This window comes from Anomaloglossus baeobatrachus, chromosome 5, assembly GCF_048569485.1.
Source record: "Anomaloglossus baeobatrachus isolate aAnoBae1 chromosome 5, aAnoBae1.hap1, whole genome shotgun sequence".
Classification (NCBI taxonomy): Eukaryota; Metazoa; Chordata; class Amphibia; order Anura; family Aromobatidae; genus Anomaloglossus; species Anomaloglossus baeobatrachus.
Genome location: NC_134357.1, coordinates 417,553,532 through 417,577,173, shown reverse-complemented (window position 1 = coordinate 417,577,173; position 23,642 = coordinate 417,553,532). Strand labels below are relative to the sequence as shown.

General features: G+C 44.0%; 1 protein-coding gene across 2 annotated transcripts in view; it reads right to left on the bottom strand.

The window, feature by feature from the left end:
• The window catches only part of MARCHF10 (membrane associated ring-CH-type finger 10), a 106,046-nt gene extending 94,030 nt beyond the window's left edge, over window positions 1–12,016 (bottom strand). For both annotated transcript variants that reach the window (XM_075350284.1, XM_075350285.1), the window contains exon 1: window positions 11,942–12,016. In XM_075350284.1, the coding sequence (XP_075206399.1) occupies window positions 11,942–11,961 (20 nt within the window). In that variant the 5' untranslated portion in view covers window positions 11,962–12,016. The remainder of the gene's footprint in view (window positions 1–11,941) is intronic.
• Window positions 12,017–23,642: the final 11,626 nt, after the last annotated feature.

Below are 23,642 nucleotides of genomic sequence, written 5' to 3'. Positions count from 1 at the left end.
CAGGAGTGATACGTAAGTAGAATCATACAGAGCACGATGAAGCAGAGCTGACATGGCTCTTCCTACTTCTCGCTCTGTATAGACGCTTGTCTGTACAGAGTGATTGAAGCAGAGCTGAAATGGTTCTGCGTGTGGACTACATCAGACTAAGGAGTTTTTTATAGTAAAGATGGAGTCTCTAAATGTTTTTTTTTGTTTTATTTCTAATAAAAAAAATTCTGTGTTGTTTTTTTTTACTGTTTACTAGAAATTCATGGTGGCTATGTCTAATTTGGCATGACACCATGAATTTCGGGCTTAGTACCAGCTGAGAATACAATGCTGGTATTAACCCCTTTAATACCCAACGTGCCACCGTCATCAGGGCCGCTGGACGAGCTGGGTAAAGCACCTTGAAATGGCGCTAAGAAACAATGCGCCATTTCCAGGGGCAGATGCGAGCTGTGGAGAATCCCAGCACCCAGCTGCCTAGTTTTACCTGACTGGTGATCACAATACAGCGGGACCCCACGGAGACTTGGTAAGTATAGAGTGCTTGCTTTATTTTTATTTTTTCTATTTTTATTTTTTAATTTCCAAAGTAGCCAGACCCTGATCATTAGCTGGAGCTTCTTGAGAACTCCGGGCCTGGGTCCTGCGCCCAGATACTTTTGAAACTTTTACAGACCGGGCCCATCTATCCCTACTTACAAATACTGATGTCAAATATTGACCAAATTCTGAACATGTGAACGTGGCCTTATAATCACAGCTCTGTAGTGAGATCAAGAGAGCAGAGAGTGGCCATCACACTGGTAACGCTCCTTTTATTTAAAATAATCCCTGAAGGTGGAGTTCTCTTCCAGGCAGCATCCACCCCATAGTCTGAAAGAGCTCATTTACATAAAGTGTAAAAATATGATTTATCCACAACAAGGCATCTGATATGAGGCAGATATAATTTTTTCAGTATTCTTTAACCTGTATGCCCATATTAATAGTTTAGATAGGTCAAATTTGGTGACAGATTCCTTTTAACTTGTGATGGGCGTACCCAGATCCACGAGGCTTCAAAAGAACCTGAGCACTGACCCTGGGCTCAGCGTTTTCAGGGAACTGCGGTTAACGATCCGGATCCGGTCACCCGGGTAATAACAAAAAAAGAAAAAAAGAAAGAACATAATAAAGCAAGCGGTTCATACTTAGTGGTCTCCGGGCAGCTGTACACTGTTTCCGGAGCAGCTCACTCTACTTCCAGGGCCGATCAATACCTTCATGCATATGCACTGCTTCCCCCACCCACCGGCAGTCCCTGCGTCTCTAATTAGTTGCAGTTAGACAGCAACCCCACCCTGTGTAACAGCATGTCTCACTGATTTCAATCACACACGCTGTCTGCGTCTAGTTTGGTGTAAAAATAAATAAAAAAATTGTCATAGAGTCCCCCCATATGATGATACCCAGCCATGATAAAGCATACTGCCAAAGGCTGCAGGCCCTATCTGTGCGCGTCATTTTGGCTGTGTATCAAAATAAAAAGATAAGTATATGACTTTTTAAAAAAAAATTAAAGAAATAATTTTAAAAAATGGCGTTTGATACCCATCCCTGATAAAGCCAACAGCTCTGAGTTGGTTTTCTCAGGCTGGGGAGACCCAAGGTTATTGGGCCCTCCCAGGATAAAAATAGCAGTCCGCAGCTGCCCAGGATTGTCGCATCCATTAGATGCAACAATCCCTAAACTTTACTCAGCTCTTACCAATTGCCCTGGTGCAGTGGCATTGGGGTAATAAGGGGTTAATGACAGCTCACAGCTGTCCCTATGCCCTAACTTAATAATGGGAATCATCTATGAAACCCCCATTACTAATCTGTAAATGAAAAGAAATAAACACACACACCCCCCAAAAATCCTTTATTTGAAATAAAATACAGAAAAAACACCCTCTTTAACCCTTTTATTAACCCCCAAAATACCCAGGTCCGATGTAATCCACACAAGATCCCATGACGATTCCAGCTCTGCTACATCTGAAGTGACAGCGCGTGGGCATAGAATATGACCGCCTGCTGGGAGCTTCAGGCAGAGACTGAGTCACAGTGATGAGCGGTGACATCACTCAGGTTATTTGCAGTTTACAGCTGGCGGTTTCCACGGTCCTCCGCCTGTGATAGCATGTAACCTAATGTTAGGTGACCTCATTGAACTGTGTGACCTCACCTACACCTTTTAACCAATTAGATCATGCTGTCAAACTCTGACAACGCGATCCAACGAGCTCCAGCGAGATTAGGTCGTTCCCCGCCGCTGATTTTGGTGGCTCCATGATCCTATCACGGGGCACCAATGGCATGGAATGGCAGTGTGGGGTCAGCTGATGACCCCTGTCGCTGCCATGACTCACTTCATGTGAATGCCGGCAGAGCACTGGCACTCACAGGAGATCAGCATTTGTCTTGACTAGGGGGACTAGTAAAATCACTACAAAATGTAAAAAAAAAAAAAGTTCAAATCTTTTGCCTATTGCCTCATTGAAAATAAAACATTAATAAGAAATAAAAATACACATATTTGTTATTGCCGAGTTTAGAAATGCCCAATATATCAAAATATAAAACCAATTAATCTGATCAGTACATGGCGTAGCGAGAAAAAAAATTCCAAACAACAAAATTACATTTTTCAGGTTGCCATAACATTGCATTAAAATGCAATAACAGGCAATTAAAACATTGCATCTACCCAAAAATGGTGTTAGTAAAAATGCCAGCTCAAGACGCAAAAAATAAGCCTTCACTGAGCCCCAGATCCTAAAAAATGAGAACGCTACAGTTCTTGGAAAATGGCGACAAAAGCATTTTTTTTACAAATTTCTGATTTTTTTCCACAACTTACATAAAAATAAAACTATATATGTTTAGTATCTATGAACACGTACCGACCTAGGGAATAATGATGTCAGGTTAGTTTTTCAAAACAGTGAACACAATAAATGAAAAAAAAAAACCAAATCGTGCAAATGCACTTTTTTTGCAATTTCACCTCATTTCGAATTTTTTTTCCCATTCTCCAGTACAATAAGGGGCAGAAAGACTGATGTCATTCCAAAGTACAACTTGTCTCACAAAAAACAAGCCCTCAAATGGCTATATTGACAAAAAAATAAAGTTATGGCTCTTGGAAGAAGGGGAGAAAAAATGAAAAACGGAAAATCGCCAGGGGGTGAAGGGATTAATGACAAATGGAAAGCTGTATTTAGTTTATAGGAATAGGTCCTGCTGTCAGGTTCCCGTTAAGCAATATCATCTCTGCTTAAAATTCGGGCTTCACTCAGATATCAGGGGGTTTTTTTACATACAAGAAAAATGTCATCAGTGAGTTACATCAAAGTTTGGTCAGTTTCATCGTTTTTTTTTCACTGATGAGAAAAAAAAATTTCTCCACCTTTTCTCAGTCAGTGAAAAATGGAGAGCACCCAGACAGCATACAATGGTTTCAGAGTTTTTCATTGACCCAAAGACTTAAATTGCCGCTTTTAATCTGACACTGGGATCAATATTGAACATCTCTGTGATTTTGCATCGATTACTCGGTCCGAGGAAAATATCTGACATGTGAATAACCCCATAGACTGTCTTAGGTTTGAGTGTTAACTGTGAAAAAGACGAATAGCAGTCGTACGTGAAAAACTGACATGTGAATGATTCTATAATGCCTTTAAGGGCGCTTTACACGCTACAATATATCTTACGATGTGCTGGCGGGGTCACGTCGTAAGTGACGCACATCCGGCATCGTAAGTTACATTGTAGCATGTAACAGCTACATGCGATTGCGATTGAACGGTACAACGTTCATCGCATGCACTTCGTTCAATTCCTAAAAATTGAACGTCAGGTTGTTCATCGTACCCGGGGTAGCACACATCGCAGTGTGTGACACCCTGGGAACGATGAACAGATCTTACCTACGTCCTGCGGCTCCCGCCGGCAATTCGGAAGGAAGGAGGTGGGCGGGATGTTTACGTCCCGCTCATCTCCGCCCCTCCACTTCTATTGGCCGGCTGCCGCGTGACGTCGATGTGACGCCGAACATCCCTCCCACTCCAGGAAGTGGACGTTCGCCGCCCACATTGAGGTCGTATGGACAAGTAAGTACGTGTGACGGGGGTTATTCGTTTTTGCGACACGTTGAACAAATTGAACGTGCCGCACATACGATGGGGGCAGTACAATCGCATACGATATTGTATGCTGGATCGTATGGTATAAAGCAGGCTTTACACGCTTCAAGATTAAAGTGCACTAAGCACAGAGTTGCAAACTCTCCTTTTTTATTTTTTCCCGGACAACTTGTCCAAAAATCAGGGATATCCAACATTTTTTAGAACATTTTGGAAATCCCTAATAATTATAAATTATCAAGATTTTAATATTATACTCTATGTATACATCCTATATTAGCATATTATTAATGTGAACACATTGTAAATTTAAATTACAGTCTTAATAATCTGTACCAGCAACTCCACATTCAAAAATCACATTTACGGCTTAACTATGTTTTTTTTAGGTGCCCTATATTTATGGGGAAAAAAGTGCCCTATATTTATGGAAAAAAGTGCTTTATATTTATGGAAAAAAGTGCCCTATATTTATGGAAAAGAGTGCTTTATAGTATGGAAAAAAGTGCTGTATATTATGGAAAAAAAGTGCTTTATATTTATGGGAAAAGGTGTCCTATATTTATGGAAAAAAGTGCTTCATATTTATTGAAAAAAGTGCCCTATATTTTCTCAAAAAGAGCTTTTATTTACGGGAAAATAGTGCTCTATATTTGCAGAAAAAATGGCCCTAAATTTACAGAGAAAGGTGGTCTATAATTATTGAAAAAGTGCCCTATATTTATGGAAAAAAATGCTGTATAATTATGGCAAAAAAGGGGCATTATATTAAAGATATCCTATATTTAATAAATAAGGTGTTCTATATTTATGGATAAAAGTTACTTTTAGTCTATGTGCGCACTTTGCGTCGAGGTAGTTGCAGTTCCAAACGCATCCTCTGGCAGAAATGTTTTTTGCCAAAGTTGGTTTTGATCACAAAAATGCCATAAATCCACATGCGTTTTTAGCGTGATTTACCTGCTTTTTCATTGCTTAAAGTCAGATGCGTTTTGAATACAAAGACACTATTAAATAAAGTTTATACATTCAAACACTATGAAAAAACCCGAAAAAAATGATAACAAATATCAAGATTATTATCTATCAAAAAATGGCTTTTTTTTAAATAAAATGATAAGTTTGTGATAATTATGCATAAAATTACATTTATTTATGGATTTTCTTAAGCACAGGTGTGGCACCCTGGACAAGCCAGAACGTCACAGGTACTACAACAACACACCCCACACCCCGGTTAGGCACACAGTCACACACGCAAATCCTTGTTGCCTCCCTCCAGGGGCTGATGTCCACACCAGGTGGGGTGGAGCCAGGCGGTTGACCCCACCCACCGAGGAGTTCACAGTCCTGGAGGCGGGAAAGGACAGTAGTTGAGGAGAACAGTTAGAGAGTTGAGGGAAGTGGTAGTGGAGCAGACTGACTGTGTCCGGGTACGTGGCCCGGGCACCTAAGAGCAAGGTTGGCAGACGGTGGTGACCGTCTGCAGGCGAGGCCGATTGACGCACAACCGTAAGGACCGGGGACGGGCGGTGGCTTGCCGGTACCGGACCGGGGAGCGAAGAGAAGCCAGCACCATTCGGCAGGGCCAACGGACCCCGACCAGGCTTGGAGTCGCCGTTAAACCGGTCAAATCCGTCAGCGACGGGAACCTCCGGGGTTTCCCAGCAGCAAAGACCCAACTGAAGGCAACCGCTCAACCGTGAAGGGAAATACAGCTACCGCCACAGCTAGAGTTCCCAGGGCCAGAGCCTGCGGGCAAAAAGGGGCTCCTCTGGCAAATACACTGCTGGGGAGCGGGTTACCGGTGGGAAGCCATCGGAGCCGAAGACACATTACAGGTGCAGGGAGAGACAGTCACCGCCAACCTACCGGAAGTGACCATCTCAGCCGGCTGTGGGACCCGTCCATCCAGCCGTTTGTTTTATCAGAGACTCTGTCTGCGTCATTGGCTAAGTGAGTACTACCGTGCCGCCGGGCACTGCGCTGCCCTCCCGTGACCCTGCACCTCACCAAACCCCGCCATCCATCTTACAGTCACCATCACCGGGCCCCGGGACCACCAAATCCCCCTATCCACGGAGGGAGAGAAAAACATCTCAGCTGCTCCCTGTCATCGCTCCCGGGATCCCCGTCCAGAGCAGCGGTGGTGTCCCAACCTCACCACAACCGTGGGTGGCGTCACGGACAAAATCCCCAAACCAAACCATCCCCTTTTCACTCACGGGCGAGGAGCGCCGCTCGAATCCCCGGATCCGGCCCACCGCTCGAGCCACCGAGCAGCAGCAGCAGCAGCGCCGGACCCGAGCGTTAGCGAGCATAGTGCCCCGCCGCCCGCGACACAGGAACAGAACTATAAAATAATTACTAGATGGTACAAATACCCAGAAACATTACACAAAATCTACCCTTCCATTTCGGAAGTGTGTTGGAGATGCGACGCGGTCCCGGGCAGTATGCTACATATCTGGTGGGAGTGTCAGCCAATACAGCAATTGTGGTCCAAGATTCTGGAGGTCTACGCTGAGGCTACGGGAGTGAAGGTGCACAAAACCACCCAGTTATGCTTGTTATCTATGATCCCAGGCTCAGTTAAGACAGTTAAGCAAGGTCTTTTAAAACATTGTGTTACTGCAGCTCACGCTATTATCCCCAGAAAATGGAGATCATCTGTTGCCCCCACTCTGAAGGATTGGGTGACAGAAATGGACACCTTGAGTAGAATGGAACGTCTCACTTCCTACAATCAATTGTACATGGATAGATATTATTTGGTTTGGCAAAGCTGGATTATGTTCTGAGATTCACCTGATCTCCAGAGGTTGATCTAGATTTACCTACCATAAAGAGGTTGGTCACCTTAGAATGGTCTAAATGACAAAATTAAGCCCTCCCTTAATCTGTCATTGTTTGTCTGTATGTTTCCCCTGTCGTTGTCGTCTTTCTCTTAGGCCTAAAACACACTTCCGCAAAAAAACGTGCGTGTGACACGGTACGTTTTTCGGGTCCGTGTTCCGTTTTTTTGGGGCGTTTCTCCGGTACATATGGCATCCATATGATGGCGTATGCGAGCCGTGTGTACGTGTAAATTGTCAGTGTTTGTGTGTAAAATGCCCGTGTATGTGTACATGGAATGTCCGTGTGGAATGTCCGTTTGTGTGTTGCACAATGTCGTTGATACATGTTGGCTGACAGCAGACAGAGTTGCGCGATGAGAAGGAACTCGGGTGAACTTCACCCGACTTCATTGTCATGCCGCGGCTCTGTCTGTGTGCCGCGTACTGATTAGCGGTCACCTGTGAAGGATTCAGCAGTGACCGCTAATCCCCCGAGTGACTGAAGTGAGCAGCCCTCTCTCATACTTACCGCTCCGCGATCACTAGCGCGGCGAGGAACAGCTGTGCAGAGAATACGCGGCAACAATTACTTTGAATATGCCGGCCGCTCATTAATCAATCTCGTATTCCCTGCTTTCCCCACCCACAGACGCCTGTGATTGGTTGCAGTCAGACACACCCCCCACGCTGAGTGACAGCTGTCTCACTGCACCCAATCACAGCAGCCGGTGGGCGTGTCTATACTGTGCAGTAAAATAAATAAATAATTTAAAAAAACGGCGTGCGGTCCCCCCCTATTTTAATACAAGCCAGATAAAGCCATACGGCTGAAGGCTGGTATTCTCAGGATGGGGAGCCCCACGTTATGGGGAGCCCCCCAGCCTAACAATATCAGTCAGCAGCCGCCCAGAATTGCCGCATACATTACATGCAACAGTTCTGGGACTGTACCTGGCTCTTCCCAATTTGCCCTGGTGCGTTGGCAAATCGGGGTAATAAGGAGTTATTGGCAGCCATAGCTGCCAATAAGTCCTAGATTAATCATGTCAGGCGTCTCCCCGAGATACCTTCCATGATTAATCTGTAAGTGACAGTAAATAAACAAACACACCCGAAAAAATCCTTTATTAGAAATAAAAACCGCTCCGCCGCTCCTGTCACCTCCACGCAGCTAATGAAGGCAATAGCGCGATCAGCTGTATTCAGCGTTGGCCGCGAGTAACCTCAGTGACAGCTCAGCTGATCGCGCTATTGCCTTCATTAGCTGCGTGGAGATGACAGGAGCGGCGGTGTCTTCTGCAGCTCCGGTCACATCCATGCAGCAGAGCTGGATGCGACGCTGGAGCATCCTGGATTACGCCGGACATGGAGGGCTTTTTCGGGCTTATTAAAGTGGTGAACCAGGGTATATGTTTGTGTTTTTTATTTCTAATAAAGGATTTTTTCGGGTGTGTGTGTGTTTATTTACTGTCACTTACAGATTAATCATGGAAGGTATCTCGGGGAGACCCCTGACATGATTAATCTAGGACTTATTGGCAGCTATGGGCTGCCAATAACTCCTTATTACCCCGATTTGCCAACGCACCAGGGCAAATCGGGAAGAGCCGGGTACAGTCCCAGAAATGTCACATATAATGTATGCGGCAATTCTGGGCGGCTGCTGACTGATATTGTTAGGCTGGGGGGCTCCCCATAATGTGGGGCTCCCCATCCAGAGAATACCAGCCTTCAGCCGTATGGCTTTATCTGGCTGGTATTAAAATGGGGGTGGACCGCACGCCGTTTTTTTAAATTATTTATTTATTTATTTTACTGCACAGTATAGACACGCCCACCGGCTGCTGTGATTGGGTGCAGTGAGACAGCTGTCACTCAGAGTGGGGGGCGTGTCTGACTGCAACCAATCACAGGCGTCTGTGGGTGGGGAAAGCAGGGAATACGAGATTGATTAATGAGCGGCCGGCATATTCAAAGTAATTGTTGCCGCGCATTCTCTGCACAGCTGTTCCTCGCCGCGCTGGTGATCGGGGAGCGGTATGAGCCGGGGGAAGAAAAAAAACGAGCGCCAATGTAAGTATGACTGAGAACAGCAGAAAAAAGGTAAGTATACTGAATTTAATTAAAAAAAAATAAGATCGCTAGTGTAAAAACGCACACGCACGAAACGTGCTGAACACGGACATACTCCGTGTGCGGTACGTGCAGGCACGGACCCATAGACTAAAGCGGGTCCGTGCCTGCGTGCTGCCGGCCAAAAACGGAGAAAAGCGCACACACGTACTTACCTCACGGTCACACGTTCCGTGCGATTTTACGTGTGTGTGCCATCTACCATAGAACAACATGGGTCTCCGTGTGTACGTGTCTCCGGTACGTGCAAATACGTACCGCACACGTACAAATTAAACGGATGTGTGTTGCGAGTCTCAGTCTCTTTTCTTTCTCTGACTTTCTTTCCATTTTTCTCTTAATCTTGTTTTCCTTTTTTTCTCTCTATGATATAGTCTTGATGTAAAGGCTGCTTTACATGGTACGACCGATTGTGCAATTTCACAATCGATCGTACCCGCCCCCGTCCTTTTTGCGTCATGGGCAAATCGCTGCCCGTGGTGCACAAAGTCGGTAACCCACGTCACACGTACTTACCTCTCGTGCGACCACGCTGTGGGCGGCGAACGTCCACTTCCTGGAGTGGGAGGGACGTTCGGCGTCACAGCGACGTCACACGGCCGCCGGCCAATGGAAGCGGAGGGGCGGAGATGAGCGGGACGTAAACATCCCGCCCACCTCCTTCCTTCACATAGCTGGCGGCGGCCGCATGACGCAGGTGAGCTGCTGTTCATCGTTCCCGGGGTGTCACACGGAGCGGCGTGTGCTACCACGGAAACGATGAACAACTAAATTAAATGATATTATGGAACCTAGCAAGCAGTACACGACTCACGATTTATGAGCGATATTGCGTCGCTAGGAGGTGTCACACAGGCCGGCATCAACAGCGATGCCAGATGTGCGTCACAAAAACCGTGACCCCGACGATCTATCACACGATAGATTGTCTGGTGTAAAGCAGCCTTAAGGACTCTGTTATGGGTTTATTAATATAGCATAAGGATTGTGTTTTATACGTGTTGTACTTGATGGATTATCACATGCTCAATATCCTTTTGGGTATGATATGCAATGAGACTATTTACAATTGTTCTTTGATTATGATGTAACTTACATTTAAATTTTCAATAAAATTTGTTTAAGAAAAAAAATAAATAATTAATTGTCGGACTATGTGTGTTTGTAAAGGGACATATCATGCCATTAATATTTTGCCAAAACGCATACAATTAATTGGTCCAAAACGCATGTTTTCAGCATCAAAAAAGCAGGTAAAATGCTAGAATTTTGATGTTGCTTGCGTTTAGCAACTTCTCATTGACTTTAATGATAGCAAAACTCAGCCCAAATGGCAAAAACAATTGACATGCTGCTTCTTTAAACGCTGAGTTTTTGCCCAAAAATATGCAAATGAAATGCTGCGTTTTTAACAGCGAAGTGCGCGCAAGAAATCCCCATTTCCCATAGACTTTGCTTGCAAATCAAAACGCATGCCTTTTCGCATTAAAACGCTGCAGTTCGAAACGCTGCGGAAACGCATGTAAAAACGCAAAGTGCGCACATAGCCTAAGGCTATGTCCGTACTTTGCATCGAGATAGTTGCAGTTCTAAACACATCCTCTGGCAGTAATTGCTTTTGCCAAAGTTGCTTTTGACCACAGAAACGCAATAAATACGCGTGCGTTTTTACCGCGTTTTAAGCGCTTTTTACATGCTTTTCCATTGCATAAAGACAGATGCGTTTTGAACATAAAGACACTGCTAAATAAAATTTAAACAGTCAAAAACTATGAAAAAGGGAAAAAAAAGAAAACAAATATAAATTATTAAATCATAACAAAAATAGTTATATTTAATATAATTATAGCGGTTTTATACTATTTATGCCTAAAATAACAATAAAATATTTTTTATTAATTTAATTGTCGAACTATGTGTGTGTGTGTAAAGGGACATATCATTCTATTATTTTGATATCATAAACGCATGCATTTATGTAGTCCAAAACGCATGCTTTCTGCAGCTAAAAAGCAGGTAAAACGCTGAAATTTTGATATTTCTTGCTTTTTGTAACTTCTCCTTGACTTCAATGTTAGCAAAATGCAGCCCAATGACAAAAACAATTGACATGCTGCTTCTTTGAACGCTGAGTTTTTGCCCAAAAATATGCAAATTAAACGCAGCGTTTTGAACAGCAAAGTGCGCACAAGAAATCCCCATTTCCCATAGACTTTGCTGGAAAATCAAAACGCATGCATTTTGGCATGAAAACGCTGCTGTTCAAAACGCTGCGGAAACGCAGGTAAAAATGCAAAGTGCGGACATAGCCTAACTTATCGAAAAAAGCATCTTATATTTATGGGAAAAAAGGACCCTATATTTATGCTATATTTATAAGAAAAAAAAAAGGCCCTATATTTATGGAAAAAAGTGCCCTATACAGTATATATGGGAAAAAGTGCCATATATTTATAGAAAAAAAGACCCTATTCTTATAAAAAAAAAAAAAAAAAGTCTCTATATTTACAGAAAAAGGGCCCTATAATCAAGTAAAAAAAAAGTGTCCTACAGTTATGAAAAAAAGGCTAAAAATGCCCCATATTTATGATAAAAGTGCCCTATATTTATGGAAAAAGGGCCCTATATTAAGGAAACAAAGACTCAAAAGTGTCCTATATTTTTGGGAAAAATGCTCAATATTTATAAACTATTCAGAAATTTCTAGACGGTGGGCATCCCTGACAAAGCATAAATAAGGAGCTAACGGGGTCAGAGTTGACCTCTATTTTAGCAATGCAGATTCCCATGCGCCAGCCTGGCACTTACAGTAGCTGCTGTGTGCCCATCTCAGCTCTCCAGCATGATTATGTGCTACAGGTTTTGTTCTGCAAGAAAAACACAGCGTCCCTGGGTGTCCATGGTAATGGTAGGGGGAGCGAACACAAGTAATGGAAGGAGCCACGGTCTCTATAGTAACGGGGCCTGGTCTGATCTGTGCACACAAACAACCTGCTGTGGAGTGCCAGGGCTGTGTCACCTCCGTGTGTGTTTATTGTACTAGTACATTTCTTATTTGTACTTGCAAGTAGCCAGCAAAATGCTTAAACATAATGAACAGTTAGGGCTTTTCGATCCTATATTATATATTTTTTATTTTTGTAGCAAATAAACCCAAACCATTTTACAGTAATAGAAAAATTTATGAGATTTGTAAAATATGTATTATTCTTCATTTTTTTTCCATATGTGGTGCAGGTTTTTTTTGTTTTTAAATGTAGCATGTAAATTCTTTCAGCGTTTTTACAGCATTTTTTCAGCATTGAGAATGATTCAGCATCAAAATTGCATCATAAGCGCATTAAAAATCTCCTAAAAAATGCTCCAAAACCCCAGCTGTGACCTCAGGTGAACTGACCTTTGGTGAACACATTGACCTCCGTGACCTCGAGTGAAGTCATTGAACTCACTGCCGGATTACCAGGTTAGACAATGTGTGCATATTGAGTATTTGTGTGCAGACATTTCTGCACCAAATCTGCATCGCCTGCAGTTTTGATGCATTTTTTTTTGCTATTAGATACAGATTTGGTGCAGAAATTTCTGTACCCAAATACTCAATGGGCACACATTGCTTAAAAATTGGGCCTTCGGCATATGTATTGTTGAAAAAAATATATTTAATCTCTTCGCAACTGCCCACTGTAAATGTCTGTGCATGCTATGCTCTGTGCAGCGCCGACGTTTTACTACGGTCGACGGTCAGAAGAGGATCGTGACCCCCCTGAGATCTGCAATCACTGGGTTTCGGTGCAGAACAATAGTTGTGACTGGAGACATCATTGGAACGTAATTAGATCAGGTCCTGATGATGCTGGAGCATGGCAATGCATTATACCAGCAATCAGACTAAGGCCCCTTCACATGTCCGTGGTGCAGGTGTGTGATAGCCCGTGGTGCAGGTCCGTATGGCTGTCCGTGTGGACCTTTGTGTGTTCTCCGTGTGCTGTTCATGTGACGTCCGGATAGCACATGGACAGCATGAACTTGTATACTTACCTGTTTCTGGCGCTGCTGTCACACTTGCTTCCAGGCCCACAGTCAGTGCAGTGACCATTCATGAGGCATAATGAGCGGGACCTAGAAGCAAAACCAGCACCGGAGATAGGTAAATATAAAAATCCATTTAATTTTAGTGAATGGGTGTCCTCCAGTACGTGTCATACTGATGTCACATAGATAACATCAGTGTGCATTCCATGTGTCATCTGTGCTGCAGGCCAAAAAGGGACATGTTGCCGTGCAGACACACGTGTGCTCCACATAGACACATGGTACTTGTCAAAATACGGAAGTGTGGACCGTGTCACTAGTACGTGTGGAAACAGACACCACACGTACTGGAAACAGACATGTGAAAGGGGCCTAAGGAAAGTTTAAGTCTCGTATAGGGAATACGTTAAGTAAAAAAGTAATTATAAAAAAAACCTGTAAAATATGTGTAAAGAAAATTTGCAAAATAAAAACAAAAATAATAAAAAAAAACTATACCAAAAATACATTTATTTATATAAAAACAAAAATAAACAAAAAAAAGTACACGTATTTGGTATCTCCGCATTTGGAACAACCCAATCTATAAAACTGTTACACTATTTAACCCCTTTAGTGAACAGCTTGAAAAGCAATATACGGTAAACAAAAAAATGTGGCAAAAAATAGCTGTTTGTCAAAACACTGAAAAAAACATCTTGTCCCGCAAAAAAACAAGCTGCCACACAGCATCCAAAACAGTTATAGCTCTGACAATAAAACGATACAAAAACAATTTTTTTTTCTAAAAATAAATAGTTTTTATTGTGTAAAAGCAGCAAAACATAACAAAAGATATACACAGTGACGTAACTAGAGTAGAGTTTGATGGGCCCCGGTCCAAAGTTTGGACCTGGGCCCCCCCAAGCCACGTACACCGACACTTGGGGTTTGGGATAATGACACTGACACTCGGAGTACGGGATAATGATACTGACACTTGGCTCTTACCCTCAGAACCCAGGTTTCCCATGATTTGAAATCCCTCTATCAGCACCCAGCTTTCCTATGTTCTGATATCCATTTTATCCTTGGCACCCAGCTTCCCCATGCTCTGCTATACATCTGTCACTCAGCACCCAATTTTCCCATATCAGAGTATGGGAAAGCTGGGTGTTGAGAGAAGATGTATACCAGAATATGGGAAAGCTGGGTGCTGAGGGAAAGAGCCTTTTTCCCTCAGCACAAAACGTTCCCATCCCCTGCTTGTATCTTTGTCCCCCCTCGTATATAGTTCTCCAAATACAATAATGGCTCCCACATAGTCTTCCATATAGTATAATGGGTCGCACATAACCCTTCATATATTAGAATGCACCCCCATAGTCCTCCATGTATTATAATGCATTTCCCATAGTTCTCCATATATTATAATTCATCCCATAGTCCTCCATATATTATAATGCACTCCCATAGTCCTCCATGTATTATAATGCATTTCCCATAGTCCTCCATATATAACGTAGCCCTCATAGCCCTCTAATTATTTTAATGCATTTCCTGTAGTTCTCCATGTATTATAATTCACCCCATAGGTCTCCATATATTATAATGCACCCCCATAGCCCTCCATGTTTTATAGTGCACCCCCATAGTCCATGAATAAGGTAGCCCCCATAGTCCTCCATATATTATAATGTCGCCCCCATAGTCCTATATGTATTATAATGCAGCCCCATAAACCTTCATATTGTATTATGCAGACCCATAGTCCTCCATGTATAATGCACCCCTATAGTCCTTGTATAAGGTGTTGTTCATGTTGTATAATGCATCCCCAAAGACCTCCATGTATAATTCAGCCCCCTAAACCTCTGTGTATAATGCAGCAAGCCCACCAGGCCTCCATGTATAATGCAGCCCCCTAGGCCTCCATGTATAGTGCAGCCAGCCCCCAGGCCACCATGTATAATGCAGCCAGCCACCCAGACTTCCATGTATAATGCAGCCCCCTAGGCCTCTGGCCACCGTGTACTCACTGATTAAAACAAAAAAAAGTACTCACCTCTCCTCATTTCACCGCTGCTCTGACCTCACCTATCTCCTCGTTCAGCCGTTGCTCCGGTCAGTGTCCTCCTGTCCTGTGCTCTGCGTGCCTCAGCTGATCTGCAGGATGGGCCCCTAACCTGCCGGGCCCTGTCGCAATGGCGACCTCTGCGACCACGGTCGTTACGCCCCTGAAGGCTGAGTGTATGTATGTATGAGTGTATATATGTGTGTGTTATGTCCGATAAAGGAATCCACATCGTCGCATTTACAATCACAAAATTTTACACAGCCACCTCATGTAACTCAGGGAACGTCATAGACTATATTTTGAGGGGAAGATTTAACCCCGCGTTTTACAGTTATTCACACAAAAAACTGGTTACATTAAAGTCAATGGCGCTGGGAGCTACAGGTCATTAATAGGAGCTGTGATTGGTTGCTATAGGTAACAAAGGACATTCTTAGTATAAGAAGCTTATGTGTGAGGTAATATGAAATCGGTGGAGAGACAGTTAGAGAAAGAGACAGACAGAGAGGGAAAGAGACAGAGAGACAGACAGGGAGAGAGACAGACAGGGAAAGAGACAGACAGGGACAGATAGGGACAGAGACAATCAAATAAGGAAAGAGACAAACAAAGAAAGAGACAGATAGGGAAAGAGACAGATGGTGAAAGAGACAGACAGACAAAGGCAGACAGGGAAAGAGCCAGACAGGAAGACAGCCAGACAAGGAGAGAGACAGACAGGGTAAGAGACAGACAGGGAAATAGACAGATAGGGACAGAGACAGATAGGGACAAAGACAGACAAACAAGGAAAGAGACAGACAATGAAAGAGACAGACGGTGAAAGAGACAGATAGAGACAGACAGGGAAAGAGGCAGACAGAGGCAGACAGACAGAGAAAGAGCCAGACAGGGAGAGAGCCAGACAGGGAGAGAGCGATGAAGGGAAAGAGACAGATAGGGACAGAGACAGACAAACAAGGAATAGAGACAAACATGGAAAGAGATAGACAGGGAAAGATACAGACAGGGAAAGAGAGACACAGACAGACAGAGACAAACAGGGAAAGAGACAGACAGAGACAAAAAGACACAGACAGGGAAAGAGACAGACAGGGAAATAGAGAGACAAGACAGAGAGACAGACAGACAGAAACAAACAAACAAACAGGGAAAGAGCCAGACAGGGAAAGAGACAGACAAGGAAAGATACAGATACAGATAGAGACAGACAACCAGGCTGACAGAGAGACAGACAGACACACAAATATAGACAGGGAAAGAGACAGACAGGGAAAGGGACAGACAGGGAAAGGGACAGACAGGAAGCTAGAGAGAGACAGACAGAGACATATAGAAGTAGAGAGAGATACAGACAGACCGATAGTGAGGGAGAGAAACAGAGAAACAGTTAGTATCCTGGGCAAATGGCAAATCAACTAAACCACAAGATAAAAAAAAGAATAGTGACTTAAAAAAATGCAAGTGATGAATTGGGGCCTTAGACCGTTTAATAACTAGCATGAAATCTACTGAAAAGTAAATCATATATAGGTGCATCTCAATAAACTAGAATATCATGAAAAAGTTAATTTATCTCAGTAATTCAATACAAAAAGGGAAACACATATATCATATAGAGTCATTACAGAGTGATCTATTTAAACTGCTAGTTTCTGTTAATGTTGAAGATTATGGCTTATAGCCAATGAAAACCCAAAAGTTTCTCAGAAAATTTTCTCAGAAAATTAGAATAATCATCACAAAACACCTACAAAGGTTTCCTAAGCGTTTTAAAATAACAAAAGATCATTGCTAAAAAATCTGGCTGTTCACAGAGTGCTGTATTCAAGCATATTAATGGACGGTTGAGTGGATGGAAAAAGTGTGGTAGAAAAAGGTGCACAAGCAACCTGGTTAACCGCAGCCTTGATAGGATTGTTAAGAAAAGGCTATTCAAAAATTTGGGGGAGATTCACAAGGAGTGGACTACTTCTGGAGTCAGTGCTTCAAGAGCCACCACACACCGACGTATCCAGGACATGGGCTACAACTGTCGCATTCCTTGTGTCAAGCCTCTCATGACCAATAGACAATGCCAGAAACATCTTACCAAGATGTTGTTTTCAGATGAAAGTAAATTTTCGAAATCAAGGTCCCAGAGTCTGGAGGAAGAGTGGAGATGCACACAATCCAAGCTGCTTGAGGTCTAGTGTAAAGTTTCCACAATCAGTGATGGTTTGAGGGAGCCATGTCATCTGCTGGTGTAGGTCCACTGTGTTTTATCAAGCCCAAAGTCAGCGCAGCCGTCTACCAGGAAATTTGAGAGCACTTCTTGCTTCCTTCTGCTGACAAGCTTTTTCGAGATGGAAATTTCATTTTCCAGCAGGACTTGGCATCTGTCCACACTGCCAAAAGTACCAATAACTATTTTAATAACCACCGTATCCCTATGCTTAATTGGCCAGCAAACTCACTTGACCTAAACCCCATAGAGAATATATTTGGTATTGTCAAGAGGAAGATGAGAGACACCAGACCCAACAATGCAGACAATCTGAAGACTGCTAAAGCAACCTGAACTTCCATAACACCTCAGCAGTGCCGCAGGCTGATCGTCTCCATGCCATGCCACACTGATGTAGTAATTCATGCAAAAGGAGCCCCGATCAAGGTACTGAGTGCATTTACTGTACAGACTTTTCAGTAGGCCAATATTTCTGAATTTAAAATCATTTTTTCAGTTGGTCTTATATAGTATGTATATTTTACACATGGTCAAAATTATTGGTACCCCTCACTGAATGAACGAAAAACCCACAATGGTCAGAAATAACTTGAATATGACAAAAGTAATAATAAATAAAAAAAAAATCTCTGTTAATAATAATCATATTTATTGATTTATATAGCGCTGTTAATTCCACAGCACTTTACATACAATGGCAACACTGTCCCCATTGGGACTCACAATCTAGGTTCCCTATGAGTATGTTTTTGGAGTGTGGGAGGAAACCCACACAAACATGAGGACAAACTCCTTGCAGATGGTGTCCTTGGTGGGATTTGAACCCATGACCCCAGTGCTGCAAGACTGCAGTGCTAACCAATGAGCCACCATGCCGCTCATAATGAACAAATGAAAGTCAGACATTGCTTTTCAACCATGCTTCCACAGAATTTAAAAAAAAAAAAAAATAATAATACTCATGAAAGAGGCCTGGACAGACATGATGGTACCCCTGAAAATAATGTCACAAAAGGGACATGTTAAATCAAGGTATGTCCACTAATTAACATCACAGGTGACTACAATCTTGTAATCAGTCAGTGAGCCTGTATATAGGGCTACACATACTCACTGTGCTGTTTGGTGACATGGTGTGTACCACACTCAACATGGAGCAGAGGAAGCGAAGGAAAGAGTTGTCTCAGGAGATTAGAAAGAAAATTATAGACAAGCGTGTTAAAAGGTAAAGGTTATAAAACCATCTCCAAGGAGCTTGATGTTCCTGTGACTACAGTTGCACATATTATTCAGAAATTTAAGATCCATGGGACTTTAGCCAACCTCCCTGGACGTGACCGCAGGAGGAAAATTGATGACAAATCAAAGAGACGGATAATACGAATGGTAACAAAAGAGCCCAGAAAGACTTCTAAAGAGATTAAAAGTGAATTTCAAGCTCAAGGAACATCAGCGTCAGATCGTACCATCCGTCATTGTTTTAACCAAAGTAGACTTCATGGGAGACGACCAAGGAGAACACCATTGTTGAAAAAAACATAAAAAAAGACAGACTGGAATTCGCCAAACTACATGTTGACAAGCCACAAAGCTTCTGAGAGAATGTTCTATGGATTGATAAGACAAAAATTGAACTTTTACAAGGCACATCAGCTCTATGTTTACAGACTGAAAAATGAAGGATAACAAGAAAAGAACGCTGTCCCTACTGTGAAACATGGAGGAGGCTCTGTTATGTTCTGGGGCTGTTTTGCTGCATCTGGCACAGGGTGTCTGGAATCTGTGCAGGGTACAATGAAATCTCAAGACTATCAAGGGATTGTAGAGAGAAATGTGCTGCCCAATGTGAGAAAGCTTGGTCTCAGTTGCAGGTCATGGGTCTTGCAACAGGATAATGACCCAAAACACCCAACAAAAAACACCAAAGAATGACTAAGAGAAATGCATTGGACTATTCTGAAGTGGCCTTTTATGAGCCCTGACCTAAATCCTATTAAGCATCTTTGGAAAGAGCTGAAACATGCCATGTGGAAAAGGCAACCTTCAAACACAAGACAACTGGAGCAGTTTGCTCTTGAGGAGTGGCCAAAATACCTGTGGAGAGGTGCAGAAATCTCATTGGCAGTTACAGGATTCATTTGATTGCATTGATTGCCTCAAAAGATTGTGCACCAAAATATTAAGTTAAGGAGGAGGGTGCCATCATTTCTGTCCAGGCCTAATTCATAAGTTTTATTTTTTTTTTTTTTTTTAATTCTGCGGAAGCATAGTGGAAAAGCAATGTCTGACTTTCATTTGTTCATTTTCATAGATTTTTTTATTTATTATTACTTTTGTCAGATTCAAGTTATTTCTGTGAGCATTGTGGGTTTCTCTTTCATTAAACGAGGGGTACCAACAATTTTGACCACGTGTGTAATTTTCTGAGATAATGACTTTGGGTTTTCATTGGCTGTAAGTCATAATCATCAACATTAACAGAAACAAACATAAAATAGATCACTCTGTTTGTAATGACTATATAATATATGTGTTTCCCTTTTCATATTGAATTACTGAAATAAATGAGCTTTTTGATGATATTGTTATTTATTGAGATGCACTTGTAGCAATTGCAATAGGATAGGAGCTCCCAGTGCCGCTTATCAAGGAAAAGAAGGTTCTACATTTTTATTAGATTTTAGCCTGTTTGGTAATTGGTGCATAGTGAGATAAGCTTTTTATTTGCAATTTAAATAAATAACCCTGTTTGTCTAAGTGGGAAAGATAACTGATTGACCATGGTATCTTAATAACCATGAAGCTAAGTGCTGCACTTTGTTGTGGGAAAGTCAATTTTTTTTTAAGAGAACTATTATTGACCATCAGTCCATTCATGCTGCTCAAACCTCGATCAGCATGGATTAGATCCTGCTGTACAATTGCAGCGAGGTATATTTCTCTCTAAAGGGCTACCGCGTTTCATTGAAAACATTTTTTAAAGATCCAGCCAGGGACCATAGGGAGAGACATACTGCTATGATTGATTGACAGAACTTTCTCTATTGGGTGGCATGGTGTCTCAGTGGTTAGCACTGGGATCCTGAGTTCAAGTCCCACCAAGGACAACATCTGCAAGGAGTATGTATGTTCTCCCTTTGTGTTGCGTGGGTTTTCTCCAGTTTCCTCCAAATACTTGCACCAATGGGAACAGTGTTCCTGATGTATGTAAAGAGTTGTGGAATATGTTAGCGCTATATATATATAAAAAAAAGATTATTATTATGTACAATCACACAGTTTCACTCAAGCAAGAGGGATAAAAGGCTGAAATGTAGAAACAGTGAACACAGGAATGTGAACAGGCATTACTGCTTAGAAAAAAACGGGAAAAAAATGAGATACTTAGCAGATAAAAATTACCAGTTTTACTTGAGCCCAGTTACCACGTCACGGTGTACCTCTCTACTGGGTCCTAAACTAGTGAATGCCTCTCTTTGTGTCATTCCTAGCCTCTAAGGCTAGTTTCACACTTGCGTTGAACGGTATCCGTTGCATTGCGTTGTGTAACGGATGCAACGGATGTGTTGCATATAGTGGCACAACGGATGCAACGGATGCTGCAAAACAACGCAATTCGTTTAGATTTTCTTTTTTTTTTTTACAGTTTTACCAGCGGCAGACTATTGTGAACGATCAGCTGATCGCTCCCTGCAGCCGGCCGCCGGGTGATCAGCTGATCGCTCCCAGTAGCCGGCCGCCGGGTGATCAGCTGATCGCTCCCTGCAGCCGACCGCCGGTGATCAGCTGAGCGCTGTCACTTGCAGGCCGCCGGGTGATCAGCTGATCGCTCCCTGCAGCTGACCGCCGGGTGATCAGCTGAGCGCTGTGACTTGCCGGCGGCCGGGCATGCTGGTGGCCGGTCGTTCAGCTGAGCGCTGTCGCTTGCCGACGGCCGGGCGCTCAGCTGAACGTTCGGCCACCGCAAGCCAAAATAAAGTTTGATTTAAAAAAAAAAAAAAAAAGAGCATGCGCAATGGAATCCAGAGGATTCCGCTGCTCAAAACAATGTTACATGCTGCGTTCCTCCCGCTGGGCGGAAGCAACGGAGCGTCGCCCAGCAGAAGCAACGCAGGTCCTTTTGGTACAATCCGTCACCCATACAAGTCTATGGGAAACAGCGGAATATGTTAACGGATTCCGCTGTTTTCCAAAAGGGCGGATTGTAACGGAAGGAAATAAACGCAAGTGTGAAAGTACCCTTATATGTGGGCTGGAGAAGGACCTGCTAACAGAGAATTAAAAACATCTAAAGTAACTGGGAGGAGTGCACAGAAAGAGGGCATGACCCCATAATACAAAAATAGATAAACTGCCAGCACTTTATAACCTAAGTGTCTGAATTGGTGCATACTGAACATCATAATATTATTGTGGTAGTATATGTTATGTTCAGTATGCACCAGTTCAGACCCTCAGGTTAGGAAGTGCTGGCAGTTTATCTATTTTTGTATTATGGGGTCATGCCTTCTGTCTATGCACTCCTACCAGTTACTTTAGGTGGTTTTAATTCTCTGTTAGCAGGTCCTTTTCCAGCCCATATATAAGAGGTCAGGATTGACACAAAGACAGGCATTCATTAGGTTAGGAGCCAGTTAATAGGTATGTGCCGCCCCCGTTCCAGCAGCCGAGCTGCTCGGATCCGGATCCGCAGTGTGGCTCGAGGGATTCTACCGGACCCGGGGGTCGCGCGGACACTTCAAATAAAGGTGACGGATTTGTACGGGATTTGCCATATACTGTCTGTGATGCCACCCACGGTGTATGGTGAAGTGTAGCACCACCGCTGCTGTTGTGGGGTACCCCAGGGGCGATGTGATGGCAGTTTGATGTTAACCCCTCCGTGGGTAGGGATGGATGCCCCGGGGCCCAGTGTCTCTGTGCTGAGGGTGATGATTGCAGGGGCCCGCGCACCTGGTCAGACCGGGGGTTATTAGCTTACTCACAATTAAAGAATTCAGATGAGTACACTGGTAAACCAAGGTGATGGTAGCCGACTGCCGAGGCCGGGTGTATTCGGGTCCCACACCCAGGCTGTTGGTCTGTATCACTTCCCTCTGCACTGTTGTGAGTTCTCTTTGGGCTCTCCGGTATGGAACACGGAAACCCGCTCCCAGAACTACGGGTGGGAGCCGTGCCCGCTGACGCTTGCTCTTGTGATCTACTGGGCCCTGGCGGATGCCCTATTCCCCGCAGTGAGCTGTTGTCTGCTTTTGGGATTTTGGTTGGGACAGGACCTATAATCCTGCCCTCAATTGGTTAATTAGCTAGGCCGTTGCTTTTGGTCCTGGCTTCAGGGTCCAAGTATCCCCTCTGTGCACGGTTTCCGGGTCGGTTCTCCGGTGTCGGTACCAGTGGGCTCCAACCCTGTCCTCATCCACCTCGGATCTCCGGCAGCCGTCTTCCCGTCTCCTGCAGACACGGACCACTGTCTGCCACCTAGCCAGCATTCTGGGGCTCCAACCCCCACTACTTTGCTCACTGAACTTGAGCTGCACCTTGTACCGCCCCGTGCTCGGCAGCCGAGCCGTTCGGATCCGGACCTTCAGTGGGTTGCTCAAGTGTCTCCGGACCCGGGGGTCCTACGGTCACGTCAATCAAAAAGGGGTTTGTGGTTTGGGGACGTAGGTGTACGGCCGGAGCCGTGATAAGTTTGTGACGCCATCCACGGGATGTGGTGAAGGTGGACACCACCGCTGCAGTTACGGGGCACCCGGTGGGTGATGTTGCGCAGCAAGTTGTTAACCCCTCCGTGGGCAGGGATGGTGGCCCCGGGACCCGTTGGGGGTGTTTGGTGGTGCAGGGAGATGGGCGGCCGGAGGGCACTGATGTACTCACTATTAGTAAACACACGAGTCTCTGGTAAACCAAGGTGATAGTGGTCGGTGGCCGCAGCCAGCTGCAGTCTGGTCCCCCACCCGGTTGGTGGTCTCTGTCTTTCTCCTGCACCTGTTTGTGATGGTGGACTACCTGCGCTTGCAACTTCAGGAGTCCGCTCCCGGCTTGTGGTTGCCTGAGGAGCCCTTTTGCCCGCAGACGCTGGCCCGTGGGATCTCTGTGCCGTGGCGGTGACTTTCTACCTCCCTCGTTGGGCTGTTGTCTTCAGTCGGGACTTTGGGTGGGACAGGACCTCTAGTCCTGGCCACAATCCGTTA